The 19,560-nt window shown below is 41.4% G+C and overlaps 1 protein-coding gene across 1 annotated transcript; it reads right to left on the reverse strand.

Moving 5' to 3' along the window:
* Positions 1-1,297: 1,297 nt before the first annotated feature.
* SNAPC3 (small nuclear RNA activating complex polypeptide 3) lies at positions 1,298-19,300 on the reverse strand. The gene is made up of 9 exons (XM_054288263.1): positions 19,068-19,300; positions 13,007-13,084; positions 11,732-11,816; positions 9,721-9,825; positions 9,060-9,209; positions 5,512-5,594; positions 4,127-4,291; positions 3,007-3,114; positions 1,298-1,457 (listed from the first exon to the last, which is right to left on the reverse strand). Exons 1-9 carry the CDS (start codon positions 19,286-19,288, stop codon positions 1,310-1,312), a joined length of 1,143 nt encoding a protein of 380 aa, XP_054144238.1. The 5' UTR covers positions 19,289-19,300; the 3' UTR covers positions 1,298-1,309.
* Between the last annotated feature and the right edge of the window lie 260 nt (positions 19,301-19,560).

Genomic DNA, 19,560 nt, shown 5'->3' on the forward strand with positions numbered 1-19,560 from the left:
AGGCAAATGCTGAAGTTGCAACTAGAGCTGTATAGTAGAGGACATTTAAAGCAGCTGCTGCAGCGCCCCAAAGCAGTCCAGCCCCAGCAGCTGGACTTGTCACAGTTGTCATGGGCAGGGCATTCCATTTTCTGCAGATTCCTGAAGGATAAGAGAACTATCACCACCTTTTACAAGTGGTTGGTTCATTGAAATACACAGACCAACAGCTGGCGGGTTTACAAGACAGGAAGAAAAAGAAACTTTTTTTTTTCCTAAAAAAAGCATGGATTTACATTCAAATGACTTAATACACCACTAGAAAGCAGTAAGATATGGGAGTGATCAATGGAGTCCCGCAAGTGCTTCAGATACCTGTGTTTCAAGACATCTAAGATAATCAAGTCAGCACTGGCAGAATCTGCAGCTACAGGACTTCAACAGGATTCAGTTTGTCACTTTTCTGTATGGGCAGTTAGCTCTAACTTTCCGAAAACAAATATTGCCACTAACATACTCTTAATTCCAGAACACTTAAAAAAAAAGAATATCCTGTCTTAACAAAGTTTCAGTTTAACAAGAGACTTGTAGGAACTACAAATTTGCCACATTTTAATTAAAAAAACCATTACATTACAATAAAAGAATGATACTAAATAAAAAGGTGCACAATGAACACTCATACACTGTAAACAGCTGGCAAAATTATTTAAAAGGCAGGCTACAATTCAGTAATGGTGAAATGCAGTTTCTTCTCTACAGAATCAGTCCTCAGAGTCAGAAACCAGGGACAGCAAAAGCCTTCAGATGTAACCTTTCATTTGTAGGAAAGACCCAAGAGTTTAACCAGCATTCTGAGATTCTCTCTCAGAAAGCGTTCTCCTCCCTACAAATTTAGTGCCACCCATCCTTGTTCAAATATGGCAACCACCAGAGTTTTCAAGGTAAGATATATACAGACCATGTTCTCATCCACAGAGGTTTACAAAGCCTTGGATACACAGAGCTTTTTAAAGTCATGGTTTCTTTTGCCAGGTATTCTCAAACATCCATATTTATAGTCCATAGCATCCAAACTACTGGAATGTTGTAAAAGTGTATTACATTTTTGCATGCCAACTTATCTGTAAAAATCATACTTACTTACTCAGAAAAACACACCAGATAGTCTTCAAGTGCAAAGGGCTCCTTCCTGCTCACAGGAGAGGATTACACACCTGACATGAAACCCAGCAGTATGCTCAAACCCCAAGCTGTTCAGTGGTTTTAACAGCCAGAGTAACACATTCAACAATGTCATTCACTGAATTAATCCTGGCACATGTCAGTTTCAGTTGAAAATCCCAGGATCAACATAAGGATATGCAAGAAACTCTCCCAGTTTATTGCCTTCTGCATCATAATGGAGCATCCGAAAACAAACATCACAGAAGAAACAAGGATCCTCTGGTGCCAGACTGTCTCTGTTGGTTACCCACCTGCAGGTTACAAAACACAAGTGTATTCTTATGAGTGAAACACACTTGAGGCAAACATCTCAACATTTTACTCAGGATTGGGGATGGCAGCAACAAACAACAGTAATAATTTTATAAACACAAGGTTCTACCTATATTACATATCTCCTATCCCATGCATGCAGCTCATTTCCAAACTCCACACCCATTCCATGTCAACCCCAGCAGCTCCAGCAGCACTTCCTGAGAAACTCTCTAAACCTGTATTGCTGGTACAGTGCATTCAAAAAACAAAACAAACCAGGAATCTTCTGTCCACCCTTTGGCCATCTAAATCATAAAAGATAAATCTTTTTCTTCCTTAATGCAAGAAACTGTGAAATGGAGCAGATGTGTACTGACCCAAGCTCCTCTGAGTAATCAAAACCATTTAGGAGTCTAAAAGCAGGACCCAAATGATGCAGACATGAAAAGGTGAGGATTGCAGCACACTCCAGCAAGCACTGAAGTTAACATGAACACAAGTTAACATGTTTAAGGAGAGCCTGCCATGGCAATCAGTAATTAATTTATGATAGCACTCAAGAGGCCACGACAGCTGAAGGCCTCTGGTGATTACAGATGTTATCTGCACAGATTAGAACACACTGGACAGCCAGCCAAAGCAGCTCTGCTGTCTATGGTTTAGCATGTCCCCACTTAAGCTTAGTGCTTAATCTTGGTTTTAATTTAATGCATTTACATCACCTCTGGTAATGCCCTCCCCATCCCATCCTTCCCCCATATTGACCCTTTGGCTCCACCTCCCCTTATGGCCAAATGCCTCACAGATTATATTGTGAAGGCATCCTCAGGGCTCTGCTAGGAACACAAGGATGGACTCCCATCTCAGGGGGAATTGGGTCTTTGCCTGATTCCAGAGAAGTCTAAGGCCAAACAAGCAAGACAATGAAGACACAGTTGCTGTGTCAAACAGAGGCTGAGAACATAAGTTTTCCTAAAGAAAAAATATTCTGCTCTTTTAAGAAAAAGGCAGAAAATCATAAAGAATTCCTTCAAGAACAGCTGCGGAGCACACAGTCTTCAGGTAGTGGTTAGGAGTTCCCTTGGGGCAAGTTAAATGCCTTTAAAAAATCTCCAGATTTTAGTATATTATTATTGGACAGATCTATACCTGCACAGATGCTAGATTAAACAAAAGCACTGTATGATTTTTGGTAAATTATTTTAAAACATGTATCTTGCAAAGGAGGAAAACACAGCCTTTTCCCCCAAAAGCAGGATTTTCAAAAGTAATTGATAAGATAGCCAGTCTCTAGATATGGAAAAGAGCATGAGCCAAATAATTAATCTCCTACTCATTTAGTTCTTTTGAAACTGCTGAATCAATTCCAAATGAACACTACTTGCAGGAAGCCTTTTCCTGGTTAGACAGAGGTCAACTGCTTGAAGAGTGAAGATTATTCTTATTACGAAACACATACAGAGCTTTGATTTTTACTGTTTTTTAAAGTTAGCAGCAGCACCTAGAAAGAATTGAGACAACAATAGCATCAAGAATGTAGCATACCTTGCTGTATACATCTTGCACACAAAACATTTTCTGGTACATAGCCAATGTTTCTTGACCAGCAAGGGATACAGATTCCTATCCAGACAGTCATCATGATGAATAAGCCTTGAGGGAAATAAATAAATACAACACACGCAATAAAGATGTTGCCATACTGAAATTTATCTGAACATAAGCACGGACATTGAAGATAGGGTATGATTTAAATTCCTATGTAAACTCTGACTCGACTTCTGCTTAACATTTCTTAACATAGATGAAGATCTGGAGATAGACTGCTAGTTGCATCATCTGTGGATTTTCTGGTCACAAGTAAATTCAGTTTGTGCAGTAACACAGAAGTCTTCAGACCATCTCCTTTCTGTGGTCTTTTTAAAGCTTTTATTTCCTATGCAGACTAAGAAACTATTGTCAGGGGAATCTTCAGATAATTCATGTGCAACATCTATGCTTTTCTCTGGGTTATGCTCCTTTTGGAAAGCACCATGTATTATAAACACTTTGATACATCAGGCTCCTGAACAGAACATTACTCACTGCAGACAACCACAGGAATGCTCTCTCTAGTTATTCACTGAGCAAAGTCTACACAATTGTTCTACTGTTGATGTGGCTGCCACCTCATGGTCACTATCACATCACTTCTCTTCCTGGCCTATCCATCTCAGCCCACTATTTCCATTCCTTTTTTTATCTTTTCAGTTCCTGCCCCTCAGCTTCAAGTTCAAACTAATTGTTCAGTTGAGTCCAGCCACAGCCTACAACATTCTGCCCCCTGGTGCTCCAGAATCAGAATGTAAATCTGCCACACATTGGCTCTACATGGAAAGATCTTGACACTGTGGTTGCCATTCCTGTTACACAGCAGTCATAGCACACTAATTGCAAAGCAGTCTTTGTATGCAAATGAAAAAGAAAAAAACAAGGAAGATTACTCTCTTTCTTTCAGAGATACTCCCATGTATATGGAAGAAAAATTTAAGCTCTGCAGAAGCCAGCAGAACAATCTTACAGCAAATAAGTTAGTCTACCAAACATTCAGAATCTAATGTCTGAAGTTTGTCCAGAGAAGGCTTACTTTCATTTGCCCAAGGACTCCCAAAGAATAGTTACTTACCTTATATCTGTGATTATAATGATGTGTTCACAGTTCCCTTGGTGACAGTAAAGGTATGGAAAGCCAATTTTGAGGGATAAATCATTAAATACATAGTCCTCCATCTTGACAGACTGAAGATTTTCATAGCCTCTATCATGAGATTCTGACCACTCTATAATTGTTCTGAAAACAGAAAGGCCATCAGCATAGCAAAGCTATGAACTGTGAATACAGAGAAAAGATACCTTGGGGACATGCAAAATTCTTCACTGAGACATGGTTAAATGATGGAAATCAAAACATCTGGTAGTAATTTAAGGTGATTTCACAGCAATACTACAACACTACAGAACTGTCCACTGTTCTTGTGAAACATCTGCCTTTCAGTCCTCACCAGGCAGCTTCCTGAGGAGTTTTAGTCAGTGTATGCTCCTGATGGCACCCATCCAGGTGTGTTTGCAGCACAATACTTTTTAAGTAGTCCAATAATTCAAGTTACTAGCAGGTTATTTTGCCCCCTTGGTCAATGACTTCATTTTAAAGTATTAAAAAGCTTTCTTTTTTGATTTCATTTTTGTCAAGGAAAAACACAAAGCTGACAAGTGTAGTTACATTTCCAAAATTTAGCACTGGAAGGGCTACTGAAAATTTCTTTCTGGCTTTTCAGCACACTTCTACACACAAGGCATCTAACCAGCTGTGTACGCTACGACAAGCCCTTCTGTGAAGACCATTGTTGTTCACAGACAGAAAGACAAGAAGTAAAATATGGATTTCCCTGAAGTCACATACAAAGTTGGCAGAACAACAGGGTCCAAGAGTCAGCTCTTCCATACCAACCATTTTAAACATTTTGATCTCCTAAATCTCACTACCGTGTCAGCAATATCATGCTTCCTTAAAATATCAAATTTCTTTTCTGATCAGTCACACAGACCTCATGTTAACTTTACAATTAAGGCATTCAGCATATTTTCAAGACTGAGCAGGACAACCACTGCCACACAGCTGAGCTTGTTGTCTTTCTGACACATCTTCTAGCTCTGATACATCTACAGGCAAGTCTTTTGATTCCCATCACAAGTAGCGAAGGCACTTAAAAACCCAGTACAAAATGCCACCTGTCACTTTACAAAGAAATCCCATCTCAACAGAGCAAAACAGCATTTGCAGGTTAAAAAATGGATTCATACTCTTTTCAAAAGGGAAGTGAATGGAAAGAATAAGTAGAGCAAGTAAAGTTAAACTTCTCTAAAAACCAACTCATCATGGGAAAACAGCAGGGAAAGTCCATTCCAGCTTAATACTCTAGACATTCCAGTATCTGTAACACCACAAGTCATAAACAAAACAAATGTTCCTTAAGGTCTTTCTTCCTCAGTCAACATCTACAAATATCGTACCTGCTCAGATCTCTGCACTCCGGGTATCTTTTATCATTATAAAAGATGCCTTCAAAATAGAAGAAGGCAGATTTGTAGAGATCCTGAGAGACAGAGAGAGAAGTCTCCATTAGTGTTATGAGAGAATAAACACCTTAAACAAGAACATGTCAAAAATCCAAGCATGTTAGATATCTAAATTATATTAAGAGACCTCATTCTACAGGTGTCTAAGAAAAGTTCTGTTCTGATTGTAGATGCTGGTGTGACAAACTGGGCTCATTTGATTGCCAACTACGCAGCTACTCTGCTGATATTGCTGATATTGTTCTCAAGCCAGTACGGGTTACTGTAATGCTCTTATTTCAGTCCCCATCACAGAAGTTATGGACTTCTACAAAAACACAGAACAAGAACACAGGCATCACTGCACAAACTTAGTAATTACAAGGTGCTGACTTTAAAAAAAGTACAGTATTTTAAAAAATTAGCAAGATGCAGTGTGTTTACTTTGGGTGGCTACCAGATACCTATCCACCTGCTCTCATTCCTCTTGCTTACCAGGACTGGGGAAACAAAGTAAGACAAGCAAGCTCATGGGTTCAAAGAAAGGCAGAAAAGGAGAAAAAGCAAAGGCTGCATACAGAAGCAAAGCAAAAAAAAAAAAAGTTATTTATTCCCTACTTCCCATCAGCAGGTGATGGTGAGGCATTGGAATAAGCTGCTCAGGGAAGTGGTGAGATCAGCATCCCTCATCCCTGAGAATGTTGAAAAGCTGTGCGAATGTGGCACTCAGAAATATGGTTTAGAGAACACAGTGACGGCAATGGAGTTGATCTGGCATCTGGTGACTCTTGCACTGCTGGTATGAGTGCCATAAACTGTTAATGATCTTTGATGGAAGAGAATGTTACAAATGGACTGTCTACATGTGACAAACTTTGTAATTAAGGAAGAATTTTGAAGGATGATGGATTTTCTTGTGAGACACTAGAAGTGAGGTGATTGGAACTTCCAGGATTGCCTGTTTGACTTGTTTACACAGATGTGACCAGGAAGTGCTCTCATGTGTAGCTGTGCATGTGTGCATGTGTACATGCATGTGTGCAGGGGACAAGACTTCAATAATTCTCTGTCACCTCAGTAAGAAGTACTTTGTGTTCTGATCAAATGCACAGAGAGTTAATGTGGTGTGGAGTTAACTTTCCCCACAGTAGCCCCTGTGCATGCTCTGCATTTTTGGCAAAGGGGAGTCAATAATACACCAGTGTCCTGGCTACTCCTAAGCAGTACTTGCACAGCTTCAAGGCTGTCTCTCCAAGTCTCCCCAAGACCAGTGGGCTGGGGCTAGGTGAGAGGCTGGGAGGGAATGTAGCTGGGAGAGCTGACCCAAACTGACCCAAAGGATATCCCACATCATATGATGCTGCACTCAGCAATAAGAGCTGGAGGAAAAGAGGAATGGGGCATTCATGGTGAAAGCATTTGTCTTCCAAAGCGACCACTATGTATGCTGAGGTCCCAGGAAGTGGTTGGAACAGAATCGTAGAATCATCAAGATTGTAAAAAACCTCTGATATCAAGCCCAACCATCAACCCAGCACTGCCATGTTCACCACTAAACTATATCCCAAGTGCCACATCCACACATTTTTGAACACTTTCATGGCTGATGATTCCACCACTTCCCTGAGTAGCCTGTTCCAATGTCTGATCACCCTTGCATTCCTAATAACCAATCTAAACCTTCTTTGGTGCAATTTGAGGCCATTTCCTCTCATCCTGTCTCTTGTTACCCATGAGAACTGACCCCTTACCTGGCTATACCGTCCTCACCCTCCCTTCAGATAGTTGTAGAGAATGATAATGTCTCCCTTGAGCCTCTTTTTCTCCCTCAGCAACCCTTCAAGGACTCACTAAAGATTATCCCTATTTATTCTAAATGGGAAAACCATGGACAACCAGGCACTCCATTATCAGACCACTCTGGGGATGCTTATTTATGCCCAGAGGTCTCTTTGAGCTATTAACTCTAGGTTGCCAAAACACGGGAAAAGCAGACGCTGCTTTTCCAAAGACAGGACTTCTCAGATCATCTGCATGAAGACACAGTAGTAGAAATGTGTTTTACATTCAGACTCTTTGATTCACTTCTATCTGTTACTGTTACTCTCTCTGCTGCTGACACATAACAGGAAGGAGTGGCTGATACAGCAGATGATCCTGTTGCCAGCCAGAGGGATCTTAACAGCCCAGGGAAATGGGCCAACAAGAATTTGGTGAGGTTGAGCAAGGAGAAGTGCAAGGTCTTGCCCCTGGGGATAAACAAGCTGATTGACCATATGCTGAGGGCCACTCAGCTGGAGAGCAGCTAGGCAAATAGGACTCAGGGAACCTGGTAGATCCCAAATTGAACATGAGGCAACAATGTGTCCTTGCAAAAAGGATAGCCAATGGAGCACATGGGATCTTGTGCTGCATTAGATAAAATACCACTAGCAGGTCAAGGAAGGCAATCCTTCAGTTCCCCTCAGCACTACTGAGGCCATACCGAAAGGCCTGTCTTCAGTTCTTGGCTGCTCAGTGTAAGAGAGACACGGACACACTGGAGAAAGAGTCCCACAGGGGCCATGAAGATGATGGGACTGCAGCATCTCTCCTAAAAGCAGTGGCTGAGAAAGTTGCGAGTCAGAATCCTGAAGAGAAAGCTCAGGTAGGGGAATCTCATTAACATACACAATACCACTAGGGAGGGTGCAAAGAGGATGGAGTCAGGCTCATTTTAGCAGTTCAAGTGACAGCATTAGAGTCAATAAGCACAAACTGAAACACACACAACTCCTCCTGAGCCTCAAGGAACACTTCTTTACTGACACAGGTGACTGAATACTGACAGAGGTCGTCCAAGGAGGTTTTGCAACCTCCATCCTTGGAGATATGTAAAAAATGTCAGGACATGGTCATGAACAGCCAGCTGTAGGTGGCCTTGCTTGAGCAGAGGGAGCAGACCAGATGCCCTCCACAAGTCCCTTTCAACGTCAACCATTCTATGTTGATATTCTATCTAATGTCACATGATGTATAATCAAAATGACTCAATTTCAATATTGTCAACGAGATGATTGTTTTGCTCATACCAAGAGAATACGTAGCAGTTTTGGGAGAGAAGAATAATCTTCATCCCTACATATGATTAGCATCCAGTTGCAAACAACAAAGCACAGTGGGATGGTCTGGCTTTTTATTATTAGTGGGATTAAGCTATTACCTCTGGTGTTTCAGAATCCAGCTCAAAATAAAATTTATTCACAGAAATATACCTACGCAAAACTCACTGCTTCTGTTTCTATTTCCTAGCAGTAGCAATTATGGTATCTTTCTTGATATTGCACAAAACAGATCACCTTGGCAATGCTGCTATGAAGTATTTACTTACAGTGCAACCAACAGGCAGAACCAATGCAGCTGAATTTAGTGCTGAAGACAAAACAATGAAGCAAAACTCTGCCTCCCCTTCTATGTTTTCAAGACTCCTATACATGTAGAGGGTTCCACATAGAAAGTTTTACCTTGCTGATGTGCTCTGGTGCTTGATCTGGCTGACTGCTGAACTCACCACCTATCTGGAGGTCACTGACACAGGAAATCGAGTCTCTCAGTTCAGTGAGCTTCTGGCTGCCCAGTACAAGGACTGTTTGGAAGGGTTTGTGATCTTTATGCTACAAAGAACACAGAATACAAACCCCAGATAAATTATAACTTGTCAGCATCAGCACTGCTCTTCATTTGACAGCTTAAGGTCATTACTGGCAGCATCTGGCACATCACTTCTCTGAACAGCATCTTGCCACAGCCTCTCCTAAGACAGGTATTTAATAGTTTTATTCAGGAACTCAAATGTTACATTCTCCATCATAAAGTGCAGAAAAGACACAAAGTCTGAGCTCACTTATCCGAAATCAAGAAAAAGTACTTTTGTTTTCATGTATTTATTTTCAAGTTTTGAGCTTTCTGTAAAGTAAATTAACTACTGTGTAATTATTGTAACAGTTTTGTTATGTAAACCACTAACCGAATGAAAGCCAGATTCTGAAAAAGCCTTAAGAAATTATCAGAGTTGAAGAGTTTACCACGTCACCAGTAGATTCACTGATTTTAATTGCTTGGGAGAGCAGGATATTATTTGAATAGGAAATAATCAGAATACAACCCAGAGAATTTCATACCAACCTTCTGAAATATAAGAGGATAAAAGATGTTCAGAGTTAAAAGTAGTTCTCCCTCCTCAATTAGATCTGTTGGATCATCTGGCCTCTTTCCAGTTGCATGTGACTCCTGGAAAAACATACACACACACACATATATATATTATACTGGCAACCATAAATATACACACACACACACACACACAGAATAAACACTGGGCAATGGTCTGAGAAATGCTGAGGAACATTAATTCATTTTTGACTATGCAGCTTTCTGAATTGGAAAAAGCCTATTTCCTCCAAGGTGGAAAGGTGAGAAACTGCTCCAATTACTGACTGCAAGCATGTTTCTTCATTTCTCACCTTTGTTGCAAGACAGCTGGCTGCTCCTTGGCTATTGAGACGCCCCACAAAAAGGTATTAGAGGCTGCTGTCATTCTGCCCTCATGGAACCCAGCTGCTACCAACTTTCACCACTGAACGCTTTCATATGTAAAGGGAGATTGCAACCCTTAATTTGGGAAACACTAATCTACAAAATATACACAGAATGATATATATGAAAATTACAGTCAGTGCAGCTCTTCCTCTTATTAGGGAAGCTAGACATAGCTGGAGGCCATAATTTCTCCAAAACTGAAACCCAAAACGCAGCACTGCCCTTGCCACAGTACTGTGTATCAGAAAAGAAACAAATGATCCCTAGATTTTCATCCTGCTTTGTGTTTAAGACATAGCCCAGCTGTGAAGGTAGTTTTCTGTGGTCATTTCCTCCTTTTCCAATAAATCAAGAGTGTGTTCCTGCACAAACACCTCCCACCAGCATGGAGTATTCCTCAGATTTAGGAACAGGAACTTGTACTCCTGTAAGACTCAGAGACACCTGTGCTCTCTACTTTGCACCTGCCTTCTTCATGTGACACATTCCAAACTCCTGCTCTCCTCCTGTACAAAGGCATCGTGGTCCCAACCACAGAATCACTCCTCTGACACAGCTTGCTTAAAGAATGCAATAAATAACCATGTGCTCATTCTTTCAATGCATACTGCAGTATTCACTGAAACCCTCTATGAAGGTTTCTGTTGCTATTATTTTCTCAGATATTCCCCAGACAAAGAGCCCGAGCACTTGCATCATGTTGTTTACATAATGTGCCTGGATCTCTGAAACATGATAACTCTCAACAGACCAGGAAACCTCAAGAGGAAAAACAAGTCTAACAGTCACAGGAGGTTCTTTCCTCACTACACTTCTGTTCCTAATTTTTACAGCACTTCATGGCTTGCTAAACCCATGGACTCCAACACTTCACTGTCCCTGAAAGAGTTCAAAGAATGTGTATATGTGGTGCTTAGAGACACAGTTTAGTGGTGGATCTGGCAGTGTTAAAGGTAATGGTTGGGCTCAATGACCCTAAAGGTCTTTTAACCTTAATGGTTCTATGAACATTTATGAAATGAGGTTTTGCTGTTTAGGACTTCAATGGTTAAGAAGAAATCATTAAAAAAACCCAAACTTATTAAGCACAGTTTAAAAATTCCAATAAGGCTCTTCAGAGGCTGATTACTACACTCTTGGTTCCTGGTTCCAGTTTAGAATGGCTGAAAAACTCGGTTTACAAAGCTCAGAATTAGGAATTTACCACCACTGTGCTGCTACTGTTTTCTTCTCTCAGCCCTACTGAAATCAGCTCACAATCATTCACACACTGAAGCTGTTTCCAACACTGGACACCAGCAGCAAAACATTACCCATTTTGTCTAGCTCTATGTCTACTTCTAAGTTCACAGCACTTAAAAAAGGCAGTCATATAGTGGTAACAAGATGGAGCTCCTCCTTAACTACATCCAGTACTAACAGACAGTAAAGAGCAGACTTCCTGTCCTATCTTTCTATAAAATGTCTTTATCTTTAATCACTACCAGTGAACTTGTATCTGCAAACATTTACAGTGTACATTTCATAGAGGTGAATGAAAAAGCAACCAGAAGTTGGATTTTGGCTCCTGAGAGCCTATAAGATTACAGTAGCTTACCATCTCATAAGTAAGAGTTTCTTGTCTGCAAGCCCGATCCACAATAATTGTTTCTTCTCTCCTCTCTAAGGCCTTCTTCCGAATTCTGAGAGGCAGCAACATAAGACAAAATTTCATTCAACAATTTCCACTTAGAATTTCAAGAATTTCATATTTTTAAATGACATAAACTACTACAGACCAGCTTTCAAAGAGCAGGATTCCTGTCTGTCTTAGTGGGACAGACTAACTTAAAACACTCATCTCCTGACTTTCATAAAACCTGAGAGTGCACAGGCCAGCTTGTGGGTTTTTTCCCCCTCATGTGCAAATGACAGGTGGTTTGTGAGTAATTTTACACTCACAACAAAAAACAGCAAAATGTTTGAAGAGGTTTTACTAGGAGAAAACACTTTGTGACTTTTAAAGAACCAGTTTCAACAATTCTTTCCACTTCAAAAAAATTGAATTCATGTTCAAGCAAAGCACAAGGAAAGAAACAACCCACAAATATTACTTCTCAGCCCCACAGCATGGACACTTCAGAAAACCAAAACCCAAACCTTCATTATCAGTTATAGAAGAAAGAGTACCGTAAGTAGAATACCTACTAAAATACATGTATTTAACCACTACATGAACACCCAATCCTTAACATCCAGGGTAAGTTTACTTATCCTCCAGACCTCCACAAGGGTTTTCAGTAACAATCAGGCTTAACACTGATCACATTTCTAAACACATTTCTTTACATTAGTGCTATGTAAAGTACAGCAAAGGCCTGAAGTGGCCAAGTTTGTCGGCTGATAGAAACCTTACATATATTGGTTATCCTCTGAAATGCACCAGATATATCAATAAATTCCATGCACAACCCAAAACTCAACAAAACAGAGTGGGCTCAGATAAAGAGGTTATCTGGATACAGCATCAGTACTTACAGTCTGGCTGTTACAGAGTAACTGAGAGTTACTAGAGGTATGAGATAGGTTTCTTTGCAGGAACCTCACACACATGATTACCAGAAGGCCCCTGCACACTCCAAACTTAGGCACCACTTCAGAAGCACCTAGGTTCAGAAATCCTTTTCCAACAAGAAAGAAGACATATTCTGTATATCTTAATAAAAAAGTTCCTAAGCAACATTCAGAAGACTCATACCAATGATGCCATCATAAGCTGGTGTTTCTGCCCTTATGGTATTTCTGTAGGGTGCCTGTAAAGGGAACAAGCAGCCAGTCATATTTCCCAACCCACCCCAAACAAGGGTACTGTGAGAGCACTGTAACAGCATACCGAAGAGTGAGCAGACTGCTATCTTCAGGAATAACATCTGGGTCCTCTTCTTTCTCAGAAGACATTAACATATCAATGCTAGAACAATAAAAAAATAACAGAATCACAGGATCATGGTACAGTTTGGGCTGGAAGGGACCCTAAAAGATCATCTTGTTCCACTACCCCCAGCACCATTGGCAGGGACACATTTCACTGGATCAGGCTGCTCAAGGGCAGGTCCAACCTGGTCTTTAACGTTTCCAGGAATGGAGCATCCACAAATTCTCTGGGCAACCTGTTCCAGTGCCTCACCACTCTACACAGTAAACAATTTCTACCTGATATCTAATCTAAATCTAGAGCTATCCCCTTTGGACACAGCAGTGATTTCTCACAGTCTGTGTAGAAGTGCAGGAACCTGGAGGTGGTTTCACCACCTGGTCCCATATATGAGTTCCCATTTCAGGTTGTGCACTGCAGCACACCAGATTCACAGGAATCATCATATGTACATCCCCTCCTCTCCAGTCCTTCCCAGAAGCATTTTGCATTAATCACAATAAAATTTTATCCAGCTTAAAAATAGTCTGAGGAAAAAATATTTAAAACAGAGAACGGCTTTGAACCAGACTTGATTGCCTTTGTCTCTCACTTTTGCAAACCATATGAAGGCAGGGATTACTCCAGCGCCTAAGTCCACTGCAGTTTGGATCCCAGCAAAGTCTTGTGCAAACCCATCTCTTTATGGGACAAAACTACCACTGGTGAAGTCCAGGAAAACTTCTTGGACTATACCATTTACCCTCAATAACATTTATGGTTTCTTTATATTCTTTTTCATTATAATCTTATAACATTCCCCATGTCAGCAATAATATCACTACAGTAATGAATAACCCTTTGGAGTGGAACTGCATAGGAATTCAAAGTAATTGAGAAATAGAAATCTGGAATCAGCTATTACCAGCTGACAAATGAGCAAAAGTCAGAGACAAAATTTTGATTGTGGACAGATGGCTTTGTTCTGATGAGCCAATAAAGTCATTCAGTATTGACAGTAAATATAAATTTACTATTGTTCAGTTACTTGCCATTCAGCAACAAACAAAATTTTAAACTTTCTGTTTCACAGTTTTCATCTCAAACAGAATTTTTTTTAAGTTAGTGAGAAAATGGGATTCTCTCAGAAGCAGTATTTTAAAAGGAACTTTGCAGTAATGAACCACAACCTCCTGGAAACAGAATGGATTTTATCCTTAGATTCACAGTTGAGGAAGTGGAGGCAGAGACAACCAAGGTAATCCTGCATCAAATATAGACTGAAACACAGCTGAGAAATACTAATCTAACTAACAGAAAGATGGAGAACAGCAGTTTGTAGAACACAGTTCAACCTTTTAGACGGGGCTCTTCGCCAGGCAGCATAGTGCTGTTATGAGCAACCACATAATCAAGGAAAGGACATGCCCTGACAGACAAATCAACTCACAACTGATCCTTTCTGTAAAACTGACAACATGAACAAGTTATCCAAAGACTCCTGGCACATGGATCAGTGATCCTATACACCAAAGAGCCTAAGGCACTTGAATATGTATAATATTCATATAAATATACCATTTTGAGAAAATGACTTTGTATTCAGTTTTTTAAACATCACAGGAATTATATGCAGGATCAGAAAATGTTTATTACCTACCACTGTGAAGTTGCACTTGCATCAAAGGTGACAGTTTCCCATTTCCCTTCTGTGCCAGAACCCACCAACAATATGTCAGAACCTACCAAAAATATTTGTGCTTTTCTTTCTTCTCACAGCCCTAGGTGGGATCTCTGGCTGTGCTATCTACACCATGACCATTAACTGCCTGTTTCAGGGAAAAAACTAATATTCTTGGAAAAGCTGCTATACAGAGATACCACGTAAAATAGCTGACACTAAAACTGCTTTCTCTTTTTCCTTGTGAGGAACGGAAGGCAGCTAGTGTAAAGGGATACTGACACTGAACCCCTGACAAATTCCCATGGAAGCTTGCAAGCACTGGTACTGCCACCTCTCACTCCTGAAAGTCAGAAACCCCCAATTTCTAAAAGAAAAGCACAGCATCCTTTTTAGTATTGAAAATCTGTCTAATAGTTAATTACATATGTATTGTATCACATGCACTGAAGCCTGGAAAGGCTTTGCTGCATGGCTGTACACACAGGCCATGCCAGAGCTCCCCCAGCATAACTCTGCTGCCAGTGGAACCACGTAAGCAATACTTGGTCCATTGTCCTCAGGAAGCCAGGCTTTACAAACAGGAATTATATGCTGATCCCTTCAGAAATGAAGGCTAAGTCAGTGTCAGACACCTAAGACACAGAAGTGTGTGCAATACAGAATTTTCACTAAGAACACCTCACTCCTGACTGCTGCAAGCTTGGGATATTACTGTGTCCCCACCAAGACTATTCCCTGCATGCATGACAAATTCACCCAGTGCACTCAGTTACAGAGAGGGGAAAACACTGACCATGCTGTTTAATGGAAACTAAGGAGAAGTGTAGGACGGTAATGAGGAACAATAGCTGAAAGTGTCTCCTGAAAAAAGTCAAATGCCAAGTGTTATGTAAACTTGTGTCCCTTACAAAGATATTTTTAGGTGATCAGAAATAAAAAGGCTAAAGAGAACTCTCTGGAAATGCAGACTTGGAAGCAGTCTACCAATGAAGTTTTCAAAGTCTGTGACTTTACTTTTCCTAGATATTCTAGCAGCACAACAAGTTTTCTCTTTTAGATATTCCAAGATATTTTAGTATTTGGCCTGATACTTTTTAATAAGGGGTTACAGTGTTCATATTACTCTTTACATTGCACATATTTTAAAGGTAGTACTTTCATCACCTTTGAGACACTAATACCACAAGACACTAAATACTAATACGTTAAGACGTTAATGCTAGCTTAATGCAGCTTTATAACACATCCCAAGAGATATTTACAACTACCCCCTCTAATAAAACAAGAGGGTGAATTAGGGCTGAAGTTGAATGAGGTACCTGCAAGCCTCACCTCTCTTGACCTACCTAAAACCCACAGTGATTTGAGGCTTAGCCTGCCCTATACATGCAAGGAACACATCACACAGAAGACAAAACAGAATAACATAACTCAGCACCTCCAACATTCAAGGACTTCAGTCACTCAAGCACCAATCACGAATACCAAGGTAAACTTCTTTACTTACAGATTCCTGAGGCATTTGAACAAAGCTCAGAATTTTACTTTTTTGACATCTTGGTTATTTAAGAGAATTATGATAGAGTCTTCCAGAAAAAGATACAATTTTACATCTGTTTAAGATGAAAACACGACCAATCTCTACAACGATTATCAGCATACCACTTGAGCAATATGCAAGGCACTCTTACTGAGTCAAATGCAAGTGAGGGAAGACACAAATTTTTTCCTGCATTCTGTTTGCAGAAATGTATTACAGGAAGAAAACAGAATTAAAAAAAAATAATAATTACCCAAAACCAAACAAGCAAAACAGCAACAAAAATGAAGAAACAAATAAACAAAAACAACCCAACAAAACAAACAAAAAGTTTAAAAAAAACCACAAAACCATCCCACAATAACCACATTGCACTGGGGTGCTCAAAGAGTTAAACAGCATTTAAACATGATACCCTGTCTCCTCACCAGAAGACCCTACATTGTCAGGAGTACTTAAACGTACACTATGCAACTATTCTGAAAAAGATTTAATGATGGATATTGAAAAACTTCATCCTGAATCCATGAAAGATTATTTTAATCTTACCTGATTTTAAAAATAGATGTAGGAGTATCCGCATCTTCCTATCTCTCTTCTACCCCAAGAAAACCTACTTAATTTGTCAGAAGTTTCCTCAGAAGTAGAGTCAGAAAAATCTGTGTTTATATCCATTATGTGTTCATTTCAGCACTTATAAAGTTATATTTATACCAGTAATAAATGTGATCCCAGGATACCATAGAACAGATCTTGGTGTAGCCCAGTGTTCTCATCTCTCCTCCAGACAGGAGTATGGGCAGCTCAAGACCGGTGAATGAAAGTGATCAGAAGTGGTGATTTGAGGTTGGCAAATGTGAAGGAGGGACTCAAGAGGCTAGGGACATTTAATTTAACAGCGAAAGCACATGGAGATTATAGATTGGGATTTCTAGTCTGAACAGGGGAAAGGTCACACCAGGATGTGCAGGTTTAGCTTAATTCTCCTGCAAAGCCAACAAAAGGCTGCCAGATGATCAGTTCTCTCCCCTTCATAGATCACCAGTCTTTTTTCTCTTTCCCAAATGACCACTGTTCCCAGTACACTCAGCCTCAAGCAGACAGCATTGCTCTGTAACACTAGCAAATGCAGACAGCAAGTGAAATGCAGCAGGTAAACTGAAGAAAGCAATACAGAAGAAAAAAAGGAGAAGGAATGAGGGGGAAAAAATAAAGAAACCACCACCTTGGAATTCAAACGAAAACAGCAAAGACAGGTTCAGGCAACAGAGCTGCCACAGAGAATAAGGCACAGCACAGGAGCAATCAGGGACAATCTAGACTGGAAGAGCTTACAGAGTAATTGTCACAGTTTCTGCCACTTCAGAATACTTTTTTTTTCTTTGAACCAATATAATCCTTTATTTTTACTAAGTCTAGTAATGGTAAAAATTTATGCTAGCCACCAGAACTGTAACAGGTGAAGCACAAAGTTATACAGATAGGATCAGAACTCTGGCATGTCTTCCTTACTGACAGACTACAGGTAAATAACCAACTGTGATGCTTTCTACAGGAATTACTGCCAGAAATCAGGCCTCTTCTACAGGTGAAGGACAATTCTCACTATCCACGTGACCTGAAAGCCTTCCAGCCATCGCATGTTAGATTTGCTGCTGCCTCAACACCCACAAAGCATTAACATTCCCCTGACTTCACCACCAGCCCTGAGAAAAACAAGTCAGTGGAGGCTAAAGACCAAGAGACACTCAACTGGTACTGTATGCAGCCAGCTACCTGAACATTTACCTACTCTAAACGATGTTTTTAAGGGATTCAAACTAAAAGAGTAGGCTTAGATTAGCATTAGGAAGAAGTTCTCTGCTGTGAGGCTGTTGAGGCACTGGAACAGGTTGCCCAGAGAAGTTATGGATGCCCATTCCTGGCATTCAAGGCCAGGCTGGATCAGGCTTTGAGCAACCTGTTCTAGTGAAAGGTGTTCCTGCCCATGGCAGAGGGATTGGAATAAAATGATCTTTCAAGTTCCTTCCAACCCATTCTGTGATTTTATGATTTTTTGTTAATACAAACATATGCCTGGCTTATTTCTTCGTATAAGGTATATGTTTCATTGTACAACTGCTGCCTCCTAAAACCATTAAGACGTTCAGGTGCCCTAAAGTACTTAACCCGTACCATGTTACTAAATGTTTACCCATGCAACTTTAAGCACCAAACTGTTTGTGCAAATTCACAGATGTAACAAGGTTTCCACAACTGGAGCACTACCCTCCACAAAAACTGTTTGCCTTCACGGCATTTTTGGCCTACAGAGATTTTGGTGACCAACTCTTCATAAGGAACTGTACTACAAGAGGAGTATTCAGTACAAATGAGAAAGGGGCAAATTTGGACTGGGTATTAGGAAGAAATTCTTTACTGTGAGGGGGGTGAGGCACTAGAAGAGTTTGTCCAGAGAAGCTGTGGATGCTGGAAGTCTGGCAGTGTTCAAGGCCACGCTGAATGAAGCTCTAAGCTATTTGGTCTCGTGGAATGTGTCCCTGCACATGGCATGGGGCTATTAGGTCCATTCCAGTCCCCTGACAGTCTATGACTTTGTATTTACTCGGGAAATAGAAACAAACGCGTGCCACAGGTCCGGAAGAGGCTGCTCTGAAGCGGTTTTGCCCGAGCACCTTCCGCTTCTCCCCAGGAAACGCCGCGGCGTGCGAGGACAGCACCAGTCGCCTCCCCGCACCAGCGCCAGGCGAGGCCACCGGCATCCCCCTCGCACCGGAGCCGCAAATCCCAGCCTGCACACAGCCGGCCTGCCTCACCTGCAGACGGCGCGCACCTCGGCCGCCGTGCCCGGCGCGCAACCCAGCGCCGCCGCCGCGGCCGCGTCCTCCTCCTCCTCCTCTTCCGCCTCCGCCGCCAGCGAGAGGTCGGGCGGCCCCAGCAGCCGCCGCCAGCCGAGGCCCAGGGCGCCCACGCGGAACGCGCGCGTATACAGCTCGGCCAACTCGTAATCGGGCACCACGACCGCCATGGCCGCCATGGCCGCCGGGCCCGCCCTGCGCCCGGCCCGCCACACGCGTCACGGGCCGCGGGCGGGAGCGGAGGCTGCGCCTGACCGGGAAAGCGGCTGCCGTGCCTCTCCTGCCGGGCGGGAAACACCGGGCAGCGCTCGCTAGGGAGAAAACAGCTCCCGAAACAAAAAAAAAAAAAACACCAAAACCAACCAACCAAAAAAGCCCAAACAAAACAAAACATAATACTGGCACAGCTTAAGACTGTCCTCTCATTCTGCCACTTGTTATCTGGGGAAAA

Source organism: Melozone crissalis, unplaced genomic scaffold, assembly GCF_028551555.1.
Source record: "Melozone crissalis strain CALT ecotype California unplaced genomic scaffold, PUWL_Pcris_2 ptg000005l_1, whole genome shotgun sequence".
Taxonomy (NCBI): domain Eukaryota; kingdom Metazoa; phylum Chordata; class Aves; order Passeriformes; family Passerellidae; genus Melozone; species Melozone crissalis.